Below are 16,415 nucleotides of genomic sequence, written 5' to 3'. Positions count from 1 at the left end.
AGAGGAGAAATGACTAGAGACAGTGTTGTTTAACTCACTGACCATGACCCATGAGTTCTTCTTACCTTTGTTCAGTAGAACACACACAGCTGGGTTCAGGGGAGGCTGGTCTCTCCTGCTTGATTGGGCTTCAACACAACAGAGACAAACATTACATCTCTCATCTACTCTGAGCTCAGATGGGGAAACATAAGAGTTTCATTCCAAAAAGCTATATATCCATTTTCAGAAAAGTTGGTAAAAAGCTTTTATTTCTTAAAGACATTTTCAAAAAGATTGGTGTGTTTTTTCACTATCTAATCATGACATGGGGTTGTTCAATGACAGACATGTTTTTGTTTAAAATCTATCACTTGATGTTTTCATTTCAGAGAGACAATTAGTCAAGTTTCAGTCTTATGTTTTTTTTTACTTCACAACTAGAGACATAATATAAGATAAGGTAATGTTGAAACTGGGCTCCATGGCGGATCCAATGAACTAGTTTTAAAGTTATACTGTTACATTGGAGGGGAGGGGGGGGCTGCCTTAGTCGACATCCACGTCTTCGGCGCCCGGGGAACAGTGGGTTAACTGCCTTGCTCAGGGCAGAACGACAGATTTTTACCTTGTCAGCTCGAGGATTCCATCCAGCAACACTCTAACCACTAGGCTAACAGTAATATTATCACAATTCTGCTTGTAACAACGATAAGAATTGGTAAAAAAAATATGCATTCCATTATATTAGTCAATAATTAAGAGTAGGCAAAGTGGTCGTGTCGTGAAAATTCTATCAAATGTCTTCCATTGCAACGAGTACAGTCAGGGTGCCGTGGAACCCTGCAGTACCTCCACAGACCCCGGATTGAGAACCCCTGCAGTACCTCCACAGACCCCGGATTGAGAACCCCTGCAGTACCTCCACAGACCCCGGATTGAGAACCCCTGCAGTACCTCCACAGACCCCGGATTGAGAACCCCTGCAGTACATCCACAGACCCTGGATTGAGAACCCCTGCAGTACCTCCACAGACCCCGGATTGAGAACCCCTGATTTAGCAGATGCTCTTATCCAGAGAGATTTACAGTAAGTACATTCATCTTAAGCTAGCTATTTATTTTGGAAATAAACGTAATAAATTCTTCATAAAATTGTCATCTTACCTCTTAGCTTTGGTGTCATGTCCCCCAGAGAGACTCATTTTAGAGGCAGGGCCCCCCTCCTCTCTCTTCCCAGAGAGACTCATTTTAGAGGCAGGGCCCCCCTCCTCTCTCTCCCCAGAGAGACTCATTTTAGAGGCAGGGCCCCCCTCCTCTCTCTCCCCAGAGAGACTCATTTTAGAGGCAGGGCCCCCCTCCTCTCTCTCCCCAGAGAGACTCATTTTAGAGCACTGACCCCTAAACAGAGATCCAGCATGTTGCTTGTGGTTAACAGTGATTCTTTAATGTCAGTTGTTATAAATTATTAATTATCTCCTATAAAACATTTACTAACAGACATAGAAACAATCAGATGATTTAATGCAATCACATGAATATGTAGCTGTGAAATGACATCTCCATGGTAACTGTCAATAATAATAATAAGTCACTGTTTGTTAAGGTAGTTCTAGACAGTACAGCAACAACAATAATAACAATAATAATAATAAGTCACTGTTTGTTAAGGTAGTTATAGACAGTACAGCAACAATAATAATAATAATAATAATAATAATAATAAGTCACTGTTTGTTAAGGTAGTTATAGACAGTACAGCAACAATAATAATAATAATAATAATAATAATAATAAGTCACTGTTTGTTAAGGTAGTTATAGACAGTACAGCAACAATAATAATAATAATAATAATAATAATAATAATAATAATAATAAGTCACTGTTTGTTAAGGTAGTTATAAACACTACAGCAACACAAGGCCATGTCTCATTAATTATTTTTATTTGTGTGAATTAAAAGTAGGACATTTATTGTCTTTCAAGCTGTTATTTTCTAAACATATCTGAGAATGTAGACAGAAGGGCTAAAACGGACATGATTGATCTGAGGGGGAAATCTTTGATCAATTCAGAAAGGTTTTTTGCATCAAGTAAGAGATTTTAAATAATGTAAAGTAGGCTAGGTTATAATGTATAGTAGTGGGTTGTTAGTGATATGTAGATGTTATATTATGTAAAGTAGGCTAGGTTATAATGTATAGTAGTGGGTTGTTAGTAATATGTTATATTATGTAAAGTAGGCTAGGTTATAATGTATAGTAGTGGGTTGTTAGTGATATGTTATATTATGTAAAGTAGACTAGGTTATAATGTATAGTAGTGGGTTGTTAGTGATATGTAGATGTTATATTATGTAAAGTAGGCTAGGTTATAATGTATAATAGTGGGTTGTTAGTGATATGTAGATGTATTATTATGTAAAGTAGACTAGGTTATAATGTATAATAGTGGGTTGTTAGTGATATGTAGTGTTATATTATGTAAAGTAGACTAGGTTATAATGTATAGTAGTGGGTTGTTAGTGATATGTAGATGTTATATTATGTAAAGTAGGCTAGGTTATAATGTATAATAGTGGGTTGTTAGTGATATGTAGATGTTATATTATGTAAAGTAGACTAGGTTATAATGTATAGTAGAGGGTTGTTAGTGATATGTAGATGTTATATTATGTAAAGTAGGCTAGGTTATAATGTATAGTAGAGGGTTGTTAGTGATATGCAGATGTTATATTATGTAAAGTATACTAGGTTATAATGTATAATAGCAGTTTGTTAGTGATATGTAGATGTTATATTATGTAAAGTAGACTAGGTTATAATGTATAGTAGTGGGCTGTTAGTGATATGTAGATGTTATATTATGTAAAGTAGACTAGGTTATAATGTATAGTAGTGGGTTGTTAGTGATATGTAGATGTTATATTATGTAAAGTAGACTAGGTTATAATGTATAGTAGCAGTTTGTTAGTGATATGCAGATGTTATATTATGTAAAGTAGACTAGGTTATAATGTATAATAGCAGTTTGTTAGTGATATGTAGATGTTATATTATGTAAAGTAGACTAGGTTATAATGTATAATAGCAGGTTGTTAGTGATATGTAGATGTTATATTATGTAAAGTGGGCTAGGTTATAATGTATAGTAGTGGTTTGTTAGTGATATGCAGATCAAGGTCTATACCTCAGCTATAACCTACATATCATACATGACCAGCCTAAACCTGTTCAGGTCAGTTCACAGAGACCATCAGGTTTGTCAGCATGACAAGTGATCATAGCTCCAACCTACTCTGACTATTGAATGTCTGACATCGACCTAACCTTATAATAGTTTGTAGGTAGCCTAGACCTACAGTACGAGAGTCTGCCCGTCTTTCCTACATACCAACACATCTATTTAATGTTACAGAGAAATCTATGTGTCACAGTTTCAACAGCCATTTTGTAACTGCGTAGGCTACAAACATACTTTTAATTTCATATGAGGAAATCACATAACTTACAGTCACTGGTGCAGCCACCTGTTTTCTGGCAGATGAAGTAGCTTTCATAGACCACTCATTCAACCAGCCTAAACAACAGTAAATAAAAGATGTCAAATGGTCAAAAGTCAATCCAGATAGAGCCATATACATTAGAGAGAGGTATATATATCCTGATATAGTCATATATATTAGAGAGAGGTATATATATCCTGATAGAGCCATATACATTAGAGAGAGGTATATATATCCTGATAGAGTCATATACATTAGAGAGAGGTATATATATCCTGATATAGTCATATACATTAGAGAGGTATATATATCCTGATATAGTCATATACATTAGAGAGAGGTATATATATCCTGATATAGTCATATACATTAGAGAGAGGTATATATATCCTGATAGAGTCATATACATTAGAGAGAGGTATATATATCCTGATATAGTCATATACATTAGAGAGAGGTATATATATCCTGATATAGTCATATACATTAGAGAGAGGTATATATATCCTGATAGAGTCATATACATTAGAGAGAGGTATATATATCCTGATAGAGTCATATACATTAGAGAGGTATATATATCCTGATATAGTCATATACATTAGAGAGAGGTATATATATCCTGATATAGTCATATACATTAGAGAGAGGTATATATATCCTGATAGAGTCATATACATTAGAGAGAGGTATATATATCCTGATATAGTCATATACATTAGAGAGAGGTATATATATCCTGATATAGTCATATACATTAGAGAGAGGTATATATATCCTGATAGAGCCATATACATTAGAGAGAGGTATATTGCTACAGATGTTGGATCTTAATTTGAACCAGTTTGCTACAGCAGGAGAATAATCCTGCAGGAACAGGATCATTTGAAATATTATGTAGATGATAATTAATGAACCATTTTAAAATGGAAAAGTGGAATTTATCATCTTCAGAAACTTTTTTTAAAGCTTAAACAAACTCAAATACAGTACAAGTTTTAGTTTTCCTGCAACAGGTTGATCAAATTAAGATCCTACATCTGTACAGAGATTGTCTTTATCTGAATAAGGCAGTTTGAGTTATTATCAACGTTACAACTGTCAGCTGCTGAAACCTCTGTGATTGGATGTTATAGACCCCCATCTGAACAGTTTCTTTCCCCTTTATGTGGCCCTCACCAACTGGTCACCTGGTCCATAGAGACTAAAGGACTATGCTGTGGCCCTCACCAACTGGCCATCTGGTCCATAGAGACTAGAGGACTATGCTGTGGCCCTCACCAACTGGCCATCTGGCCCATAGAGACTAAAGGACTATGCAGTGGCCCTCACCAACTGGCCCTCTGGCCCATAGAGACTAAATGACTATGCTGTGGCCCTCACCAACTGGCCACCTGGCCCATAGAGACTAAAGGACTATTCTGTGGCCCTCACCAACTGGCCATCTGGCCCATAGAGACTAAAGGACTATGCTGTGGCCCTCACCAACTGGGCATCTGGTCCATAGAGACTAAAGGACTATGCTGTGGCCCTCACCAACTGGCCACCTGGCCCATAGAGACTAAAGGACTATGCAGTGGCCCTCACCAACTGGCCCTCTGGCCCATAGAGACTAAATGACTATGCTGTGGCCCTCACCAACTGGCCACCTGGTCCATAGAGACTAAAGGACTATGCTGTGGCCCTCACCAACTGGGCATCTGGCCCATAGCGACTAGAGGACTATGCTGTGGCCCTCACCAACTGGCCATCTGGCCCATAGAGACTAAAGGACTATGCTGTGGCCCTCACCAACTGGCCATCTGGTCCATAGAGACTAAAGGACTATGCTGTGGCCCTCACCAACTGGCCACCTGGCCCATAGAGACTAAAGGACTATGCTGTGGCCCTCACCAACTGGCCACCTGGCCCATAGAGACTAAAGGACTATGCTGTGGCCCTCACCAACTGGCCATCTGGCCCATAGAGACTAAAGGACTATGCTGTGGCCCTCACCAACTGGCCATCTGGTCCATAGAGACTAAAGGACTATGCTGTGGCCCTCACCAACTGTCCATCTGGTCCATAGAGACTAAAGGACTATGCTGTGTCCCTCACTAACTGGCCATCTGGCCCATAGAGACTAAAGGACTATGCTGTGGCCCTCACCAACTGGCCATCTGGCCCATAGAGACTAAAGGACTATGCTGTGGCCCTCACCAACTGGCTATCTGGCCCATAGAGACTAAAGGACTATGCTGTGGCCCACACCAACTGTCCACCTGGCACATAGAGACTAAAGGACTATGCTGTGGCCCTCACCAACTGGCCATCTGGCCCATAGAGACTAAAGGACTATGCTGTGGCCCTCACCAACTGGCTATCTGGCCCATAGAGACTAAAGGACTATGCTGTGGCCCTCACCAACTGGCCATCTGGTCCATAGAGACTAAAGGACTATGCTGTGGCCCTCACCAACTGGCCCATAGAGACTAGAGGACTATGCTGTGGCCCTCACCAACTGGCCATCTGGCCCATAGAGACTAAAGGACTATGCTGTGGCCCTCACCAACTGGCCCATAGAGACTAGAGGACTATGCTGTGGCCCTCACCAACTGGCCATCTGGTCCATAGAGACTAAAGGACTATGCTGTGGCCCTCACCAACTGGTCACCTGGTCCATGGAGACTAAAGGACTATGCTGTGGCCCTCACCCACTGGGCATCTGGCCCATACAGACTAGAGGACTATGCTGTGGCCCTCACCAACTGGCCATCTGGCCCATAGAGACTAGAGGACTATGCTGTGGCCCTCACCAACTGGCCATCTGGTCCATAGAGACTAAAGGACTATGCTGTGGCCCTCACCAACTGGTCACCTGGTCCATGGAGACTAAAGGACTATGCTGTGGCCCTCACCCATTGGGCATCTGGCCCATACAGACTAAAGGACTATGCTGTGGCCCTCACCAACTAACTACCTGGCCCATAGAGACTAAAGGAGTATGCTGTGGCCCTCACCAACTGTCCATCTGGCCCATAGAGACTGAAGGACTATGCTGTGGCCCTCACCAACTGGGCACCTGGCCCATAGAGACTAAAGGACTATGTTGTGGCCCTCACCAACTGTCCATCTGGCCCATAGAGACTAAAGGACTATGCTGTGGCCCTCACCAACTGGTCACCTGGCCCATAGAGACTAAAGGACTATGCTGTGGCCCTCACCAACTGGCTATCTGGCCTATAGAGACTAAAGGACTATGCTGTGGCCCTCACCAACTGGCCACCTGGCCCATAGAGACTAAAGGACTATGCAGTGGCCCTCACCAACTGGCCATCTGGCCCATAGAGACTAAATGACTATGCTGTGGCCCTCACCAACTGGCCACCTGGTCCATAGAGACTAAAGGACTATGCTGTGGCCCTCACCAACTGGGCATCTGGCCCATAGCGACTAGAGGACTATGCTGTGGCCCTCACCAACTGGCCATCTGGCCCATAGAGACTAAAGGACTATGCTGTGGCCCTCACCAACTGGCCATCTGGTCCATAGAGACTAAAGGACTATGCTGTGGCCCTCACCAACTGGGCACCTGGCCCATAGAGACTAAAGGACTATGTTGTGGCCCTCACCAACTGTCCATCTGGCCCATAGAGACTAAAGGACTATGCTGTGGCCCTCACCAACTGGTCACCTGGCCCATAGAGACTAAAGGACTATGCTGTGGCCCTCACCAACTGGCTATCTGGCCTATAGAGACTAAAGGACTATGCTGTGGCCCTCACCAACTGGCCACCTGGCCCATAGAGACTAAAGGACTATGCAGTGGCCCTCACCAACTGGCCATCTGGCCCATAGAGACTAAATGACTATGCTGTGGCCCTCACCAACTGGCCACCTGGTCCATAGAGACTAAAGGACTATGCTGTGGCCCTCACCAACTGGGCATCTGGCCCATAGCGACTAGAGGACTATGCTGTGGCCCTCACCAACTGGCCATCTGGCCCATAGAGACTAAAGGACTATGCTGTGGCCCTCACCAACTGGCCATCTGGTCCATAGAGACTAAAGGACTATGCTGTGGCCCTCACCAACTGGCCACCTGGCCCATAGAGACTAAAGGACTATGCTGTGGCCCTCACCAACTGGCCACCTGGCCCATAGAGACTAAAGGACTATGCTGTGGCCCTCACCAACTGGCCATCTGGCCCATAGAGACTAAAGGACTATGCTGTGGCCCTCACCAACTGGCCATCTGGTCCATAGAGACTAAAGGACTATGCTGTGGCCCTCACCAACTGTCCATCTGGTCCATAGAGACTAAAGGACTATGCTGTGTCCCTCACTAACTGGCCATCTGGCCCATAGAGACTAAAGGACTATGCTGTGGCCCTCACCAACTGGCCATCTGGCCCATAGAGACTAAAGGACTATGCTGTGGCCCTCACCAACTGGCTATCTGGCCCATAGAGACTAAAGGACTATGCTGTGGCCCTCACCAACTGTCCACCTGGCCCATAGAGACTAAAGGACTATGCTGTGGCCCTCACCAACTGGCCATCTGGCCCATAGAGACTAAAGGACTATGCTGTGGCCCTCACCAACTGGCTATCTGGCCCATAGAGACTAAAGGACTATGCTGTGGCCCTCACCAACTGGCCATCTGGTCCATAGAGACTAAAGGACTATGCTGTGGCCCTCACCAACTGGCCCATAGAGACTAGAGGACTATGCTGTGGCCCTCACCAACTGGCCATCTGGCCCATAGAGACTAAAGGACTATGCTGTGGCCCTCACCAACTGGCCCATAGAGACTAGAGGACTATGCTGTGGCCCTCACCAACTGGCCATCTGGTCCATAGAGACTAAAGGACTATGCTGTGGCCCTCACCAACTGGTCACCTGGTCCATGGAGACTAAAGGACTATGCTGTGGCCCTCACCCACTGGGCATCTGGCCCATACAGACTAGAGGACTATGCTGTGGCCCTCACCAACTGGCCATCTGGCCCATAGAGACTAGAGGACTATGCTGTGGCCCTCACCAACTGGCCATCTGGTCCATAGAGACTAAAGGACTATGCTGTGGCCCTCACCAACTGGTCACCTGGTCCATGGAGACTAAAGGACTATGCTGTGGCCCTCACCCATTGGGCATCTGGCCCATACAGACTAAAGGACTATGCTGTGGCCCTCACCAACTAACTACCTGGCCCATAGAGACTAAAGGAGTATGCTGTGGCCCTCACCAACTGTCCATCTGGCCCATAGAGACTGAAGGACTATGCTGTGGCCCTCACCAACTGGGCACCTGGCCCATAGAGACTAAAGGACTATGTTGTGGCCCTCACCAACTGTCCATCTGGCCCATAGAGACTAAAGGACTATGCTGTGGCCCTCACCAACTGGTCACCTGGCCCATAGAGACTAAAGGACTATGCTGTGGCCCTCACCAACTGGCTATCTGGCCTATAGAGACTAAAGGACTATGCTGTGGCCCTCACCAACTGGCCACCTGGCCCATAGAGACTAAAGGACTATGCAGTGGCCCTCACCAACTGGCCATCTGGCCCATAGAGACTAAATGACTATGCTGTGGCCCTCACCAACTGGCCACCTGGTCCATAGAGACTAAAGGACTATGCTGTGGCCCTCACCAACTGGGCATCTGGCCCATAGCGACTAGAGGACTATGCTGTGGCCCTCACCAACTGGCCATCTGGCCCATAGAGACTAAAGGACTATGCTGTGGCCCTCACCAACTGGCCATCTGGTCCATAGAGACTAAAGGACTATGCTGTGGCCCTCACCAACTGGCCACCTGGCCCATAGAGACTAAAGGACTATGCTGTGGCCCTCACCAACTGGCCACCTGGCCCATAGAGACTAAAGGACTATGCTGTGGCCCTCACCAACTGGCCATCTGGCCCATAGAGACTAAAGGACTATGCTGTGGCCCTCACCAACTGGCCATCTGGTCCATAGAGACTAAAGGACTATGCTGTGGCCCTCACCAACTGTCCATCTGGTCCATAGAGACTAAAGGACTATGCTGTGTCCCTCACTAACTGGCCATCTGGCCCATAGAGACTAAAGGACTATGCTGTGGCCCTCACCAACTGGCCATCTGGCCCATAGAGACTAAAGGACTATGCTGTGGCCCTCACCAACTGGCTATCTGGCCCATAGAGACTAAAGGACTATGCTGTGGCCCTCACCAACTGTCCACCTGGCCCATAGATACTAAAGGACTATGCTGTGGCCCTCACCAACTGGCCATCTGGCCCATAGAGACTAAAGGACTATGCTGTGGCCCTCACCAACTGGCTATCTGGCCCATAGAGACTAAAGGACTATGCTGTGGCCCTCACCAACTGGCCATCTGGTCCATAGAGACTAAAGGACTATGCTGTGGCCCTCACCAACTGGCCCATAGAGACTAGAGGACTATGCTGTGGCCCTCACCAACTGGCCATCTGGCCCATAGAGACTAAAGGACTATGCTGTGGCCCTCACCAACTGGCCCATAGAGACTAGAGGACTATGCTGTGGCCCTCACCAACTGGCCATCTGGTCCATAGAGACTAAAGGACTATGCTGTGGCCCTCACCAACTGGTCACCTGGTCCATGGAGACTAAAGGACTATGCTGTGGCCCTCACCCACTGGGCATCTGGCCCATACAGACTAGAGGACTATGCTGTGGCCCTCACCAACTGGTCATCTGGCCCATAGAGACTAGAGGACTATGCTGTGGCCCTCACCAACTGGCCATCTGGTCCATAGAGACTAAAGGACTATGCTGTGGCCCTCACCAACTGGTCACCTGGTCCATTGAGACTAAAGGACTATGCTGTGGCCCTCACCCATTGGGCATCTGGCCCATACAGACTAAAGGACTATGCTGTGGCCCTCACCAACTAACTACCTGGCCCATAGAGACTAAAGGAGTATGCTGTGGCCCTCACCAACTGGCCATCTGGTCCATAGAGACTAAAGGACTATGCTGTGGCCCTCACCAACTGGTCACCTGGTCCATGGAGACTAAAGGACTATGCTGTGGCCCTCACCCATTGGGCATCTGGCCCATACAGACTAAAGGACTATGCTGTGGCCCTCACCAACTAACTACCTGGCCCATAGAGACTAAAGGAGTATGCTGTGGCCCTCACCAACTGTCCATCTGGCCCATAGAGACTGAAGGACTATGCTGTGGCCCTCACCAACTGGGCACCTGGCCCATAGAGACTAAAGGACTATGTTGTGGCCCTCACCAACTGTCCATCTGGCCCATAGAGACTAAAGGACTATGCTGTGGCCCTCACCAACTGGTCACCTGGCCCATAGAGACTAAAGGACTATGCTGTGGCCCTCACCAACTGGCTATCTGGCCTATAGAGACTAAAGGACTATGCTGTGGCCCTCACCAACTGGCCACCTGGCCCATAGAGACTAAAGGACTATGCAGTGGCCCTCACCAACTGGCCATCTGGCCCATAGAGACTAAATGACTATGCTGTGGCCCTCACCAACTGGCCACCTGGTCCATAGAGACTAAAGGACTATGCTGTGGCCCTCACCAACTGGGCATCTGGCCCATAGCGACTAGAGGACTATGCTGTGGCCCTCACCAACTGGCCATCTGGCCCATAGAGACTAAAGGACTATGCTGTGGCCCTCACCAACTGGCCATCTGGTCCATAGAGACTAAAGGACTATGCTGTGGCCCTCACCAACTGGCCACCTGGCCCATAGAGACTAAAGGACTATGCTGTGGCCCTCACCAACTGGCCACCTGGCCCATAGAGACTAAAGGACTATGCTGTGGCCCTCACCAACTGGCCATCTGGCCCATAGAGACTAAAGGACTATGCTGTGGCCCTCACCAACTGGCCATCTGGTCCATAGAGACTAAAGGACTATGCTGTGGCCCTCACCAACTGTCCATCTGGTCCATAGAGACTAAAGGACTATGCTGTGTCCCTCACTAACTGGCCATCTGGCCCATAGAGACTAAAGGACTATGCTGTGGCCCTCACCAACTGGCCATCTGGCCCATAGAGACTAAAGGACTATGCTGTGGCCCTCACCAACTGGCTATCTGGCCCATAGAGACTAAAGGACTATGCTGTGGCCCTCACCAACTGTCCACCTGGCCCATAGAGACTAAAGGACTATGCTGTGGCCCTCACCAACTGGCCATCTGGCCCATAGAGACTAAAGGACTATGCTGTGGCCCTCACCAACTGGCTATCTGGCCCATAGAGACTAAAGGACTATGCTGTGGCCCTCACCAACTGGCCATCTGGTCCATAGAGACTAAAGGACTATGCTGTGGCCCTCACCAACTGGCCCATAGAGACTAGAGGACTATGCTGTGGCCCTCACCAACTGGCCATCTGGCCCATAGAGACTAAAGGACTATGCTGTGGCCCTCACCAACTGGCCCATAGAGACTAGAGGACTATGCTGTGGCCCTCACCAACTGGCCATCTGGTCCATAGAGACTAAAGGACTATGCTGTGGCCCTCACCAACTGGTCACCTGGTCCATGGAGACTAAAGGACTATGCTGTGGCCCTCACCCACTGGGCATCTGGCCCATACAGACTAGAGGACTATGCTGTGGCCCTCACCAACTGGTCATCTGGCCCATAGAGACTAGAGGACTATGCTGTGGCCCTCACCAACTGGCCATCTGGTCCATAGAGACTAAAGGACTATGCTGTGGCCCTCACCAACTGGTCACCTGGTCCATTGAGACTAAAGGACTATGCTGTGGCCCTCACCCATTGGGCATCTGGCCCATACAGACTAAAGGACTATGCTGTGGCCCTCACCAACTAACTACCTGGCCCATAGAGACTAAAGGAGTATGCTGTGGCCCTCACCAACTGTCCATTTGGCCCATAGAGACTGAAGGACTATGCTGTGGCCCTCACCAACTGGGCACCTGGCCCATAGAGACTAAAGGACTATGTTGTGGCCCTCACCAACTGTCCATCTGGCCCATAGAGTCTAAAGGACTATGCTGTGGCCCTCACCAACTGGTCACCTGGCCCATAGAGACTAAAGGACTATGCTGTGGCCCTCACCAACTGGCTATCTGGCCTATAGAGACTAAAGGACTATGCTGTGGCCCTCACCAACTGGTCACCTGGCCCATAGAGATTAAAGGACTATGCTGTGGCCCTCACCAACTGGTCACCTGGCCCATAGAGACTAAAGGACTATACTGTGGCCCTCACCAACTGGCCATCTGGTCCATAGAGACTAAAGGACTATGCTGTGGCCCTCACCAACTGGCCATCTGGTCCATAGAGACTAAAGGACTATACACTCTACGCTGCACCACATCAACCATCTCTAAACTGAACACTAAATAACTGAACTATACTGCATTATCTCTCTGTTCATCTCTCTTAGATATATTTATACTGATACTGTAAATGTGGACATCCACTGTTTATCACCTGTATACCAACTGTATATCCACTGTACTGTATATCAACTGTATATCCACTGTACTGTATATCAACTGTATATCCACTGTACTGTATATAAACTGTATATCCACTGTTACTGTATAGCCACTGTGTATCCACTGTACTGTATATCAACTGTATATCCACTGTACTGTATATCAACTGTGCATCCACTGTACTGTATATCAACTGTGTATCCACTGTACTGTATATCAACTGTATATACACTGTGCTGTATATCAACTGTATAGCCACTGTACTGTATATCCACTGTACTGTATATCAACTGTAAATCCACTGTACTGTATATCAACTGTGTATCCACTGTACTGTATATCAACTGTATATACACTGTGCTGTATATCAACTGTGTATCCACTGTACTGTATATCAACTGTATATCCACTGTACTGTATATCAACTGTATATCCACTGTACTGTATATCAACTGTATATCAACTGTATATCCACCATACTGTATAACCACTGTACTGTATATCAACTGTATATCCACTGTACTGTATATCAACTGTGTATCCACTGTACTGTATATCAACTGTATAGCCACTGTACTGTATATCAACTGTATAGCCACTGTACTGTATATCAACTGTATATCCACTGTACTGTATATCAACTGTATATCCACTGTACTGTATATCAACTGTATATCAACTGTATATCCACCATACTGTATAACCACTGTACTGTATATCAACTGTATATCCACTGTACTGTATATCAACTGTGTATCCACTGTACTGTATATCAACTGTATAGCCACTGTACTGTATATCAACTGTTTATCAACTGTATATCCACTGTACTGTATATCCACTGTACTGTATATCAACTGTATATCCACTGTACTGTATATCAACTGTATAGCCACTGTACTGTATATCCACTGTACTGTTTATCAACTGTATATCCACTGTCCTGTATATCAACTGTATATCCACTGTACTGTATATCAACTGTATAGCCACTGTACTGTATATCAACTGTTTATCAACTGTATATCCACTGTACTGTATATCCACTGTACTGTATATCAACTGTATATCCACTGTACTGTATATCAACTGTATAGCCACTGTACTATATATCAACTGTATATCAACTGTACTGTATATCAACTGTACTGTATATCAACTGTATATCCACTGTACTCTATATCAACTGTATATCAACTGTACTGTATATCAACTGTATATACACTGTACTGTATATCAACTGTATAGCCACTGTACTGTTTATCAACTTTATATCCACTGTACTGTATATCAACTGTACTGTATATCAACTGTATATACACTGTACTGTATATCAACTGTATAGCCACTGTACTGTATATCAACTGCAATGTATATCAACTGTATATACACTGTACTGTGTATCAACTGTATAGCCACTGTACTGTATATCAACTGTATAGCCACTGTACTGTATATCAACTGTATATCCACTGTACTGTATATCAACTGTATAGCCACTGTACTGTATATCAACTGTATATCCACTGTACTGTATATCCACTGTACTGTATATCAACTGTATAGCCACTGTACTGTATATCAACTGTATATCAACTGTACTGTATATCAACTGTATATCCACTGTACTGTATATCAACTGTGTATACACTGTATTGTGTATCAACTGTATTGCCACTGTACTATATATCCACTGTACTGTTTATCTACTGTATAGCCACTGTACTGTATATCAACTGTATAACCACTTTACTGTATATCAACTGTATATTGATACATTTGATATACAGTATTGACTATCAATTTCCATTTAGAAATTTCAGACTTGAGTTTCTGTTACAAAAAATCTATCAACCCCTACAAAAATGTCCATTAATTACAATTCACATAATAATTCACATTTCCTGTTGCTGCAGGAATATTTTCCTGCTGTAGTAAACTGGCTCAAATTAAGATCCTACATATGCAAATGTACTTGGTGATTAAAGGTGATTGTGATTCTACAAAGGTTGAGTCTCTAGATTTACTTGCTGCTCTGGAGAAATAGTGAAATGGTTGTCATGGTGATTTAAACTGGGACTGGTTATCTCCCAACTCTGAACCCAGAAGACAACTCTAAATCAACACTTACTGATATCTTACTAAAATACGTCCCCTCATATTATTGTGTCGCTTTGTTCAATGGATGTTGGGCAGCCTATGATATTAACATTGTAGCAAACAGCGGGGCAGGGCAGTGAGCCCAGGTCGCTGGCGTAAAAGCAAAACACCCTACACAGGAATAGTGTTAACCCAGTATCAGTATAAACAGGGTTAACCCAGTATCAGTATAAACAGGGTTAACCCAGTATCAGTATAAACAGGGTTAACCCAGTATCAGTATAAACAGGGTTAACCCAGTATCAGTATCAAAAGGGTTAACCCAGTATCAGTATAAACAGGGTTAACCCAGTATCAGTATAAATAGTGTTTACCCAGTATCAGTATAAATAGTGTTTACCCAGTATCAGTATAAATAGGGTTAACCCAGTATCAGTATAAATAGTGTTAACCCAGTATCAGTATAAATAGGGTTAACCCAGTATCAGTATAAATAGTGTTAACCCAGTATCAGTATAAATAGTGTTAACCCAGTATCAGTATAAACAGGGTTAACCCAGTATCAGTATAAACAGGGTTAACCCAGTATCAGTATAAACAGGGTTAACCCAGTATCAGTATCAATAGTGTTAACCCAGTATCAGTATAAATAAGGTTAACCCAGTATCAGTATAAACAGGGTTAACCCAGTATCAGTATCAATAGTGTTAACCCAGTATCAGTATAAATAGTGTTAACCCAGTATCAGTATAAACAGGGTTAACCCAGTATCAGTATCAATAGTGTTAACCCAGTATCAGTATAAATAGTGTTAACCCAGTATTAGTATAAACAGGGTTAACCCAGTATCAGTATAAATAGGGTTAACCCAGTATCAGTATAAATAGTGTTAACCCAGTATCAGTATAAATAGTGTTAACCCAGTATCAGTATAAACAGGGTTAACCCAGTATCAGTATAAACAGGGTTAACCCAGTATCAGTATAAACAGGGTTAACCCAGTATCAGTATCAATAGTGTTAACCCAGTATCAGTATAAATAAGGTTAACCCAGTATCAGTATAAACAGGGTTAACCCAGTATCAGTATCAATAGTGTTAACCCAGTATCAGTATAAATAGTGTTAACCCAGTATCAGTATAAACAGGGTTAACCCAGTATCAGTATCAATAGTGTTAACCCAGTATCAGTATAAATAGTGTTAACCCAGTATTAGTATAAACAGGGTTAACCCAGTATCAGTATTAATAGGGTTAACCCAGTATCAGTATAAATAGTGTTAACCCAGTATCAGTATAAACAGGGTTAACCCAGTATCAGTATAAACAGGGTTAACCCAGTATCAGTGTGAATAGGGTTAACCCAGTATCAG

The 16,415-nt window shown here is 44.5% G+C and overlaps 1 protein-coding gene across 1 annotated transcript in view; it reads right to left on the bottom strand.

The window, feature by feature from the left end:
• Window positions 1-16,415, bottom strand: part of LOC129841936 (NACHT, LRR and PYD domains-containing protein 12-like) — a 286,696-nt gene that overhangs the window by 164,658 nt on the left and 105,623 nt on the right. Inside the window, 1 exon segment of the mRNA XM_055910307.1 lies at window positions 1,147-1,380. Coding sequence (XP_055766282.1) covers window positions 1,147-1,364 — 218 coding nt within the window. The 5' untranslated portion in view covers window positions 1,365-1,380.

Source organism: Salvelinus fontinalis, unplaced genomic scaffold (assembly GCF_029448725.1).
Source record: "Salvelinus fontinalis isolate EN_2023a unplaced genomic scaffold, ASM2944872v1 scaffold_0004, whole genome shotgun sequence".
Classification (NCBI taxonomy): domain Eukaryota; kingdom Metazoa; phylum Chordata; class Actinopteri; order Salmoniformes; family Salmonidae; genus Salvelinus; species Salvelinus fontinalis.
The sequence above is the reverse complement of the archived record's forward strand: the minus strand, read 5'-3'. Positions and strand labels throughout refer to the sequence as shown.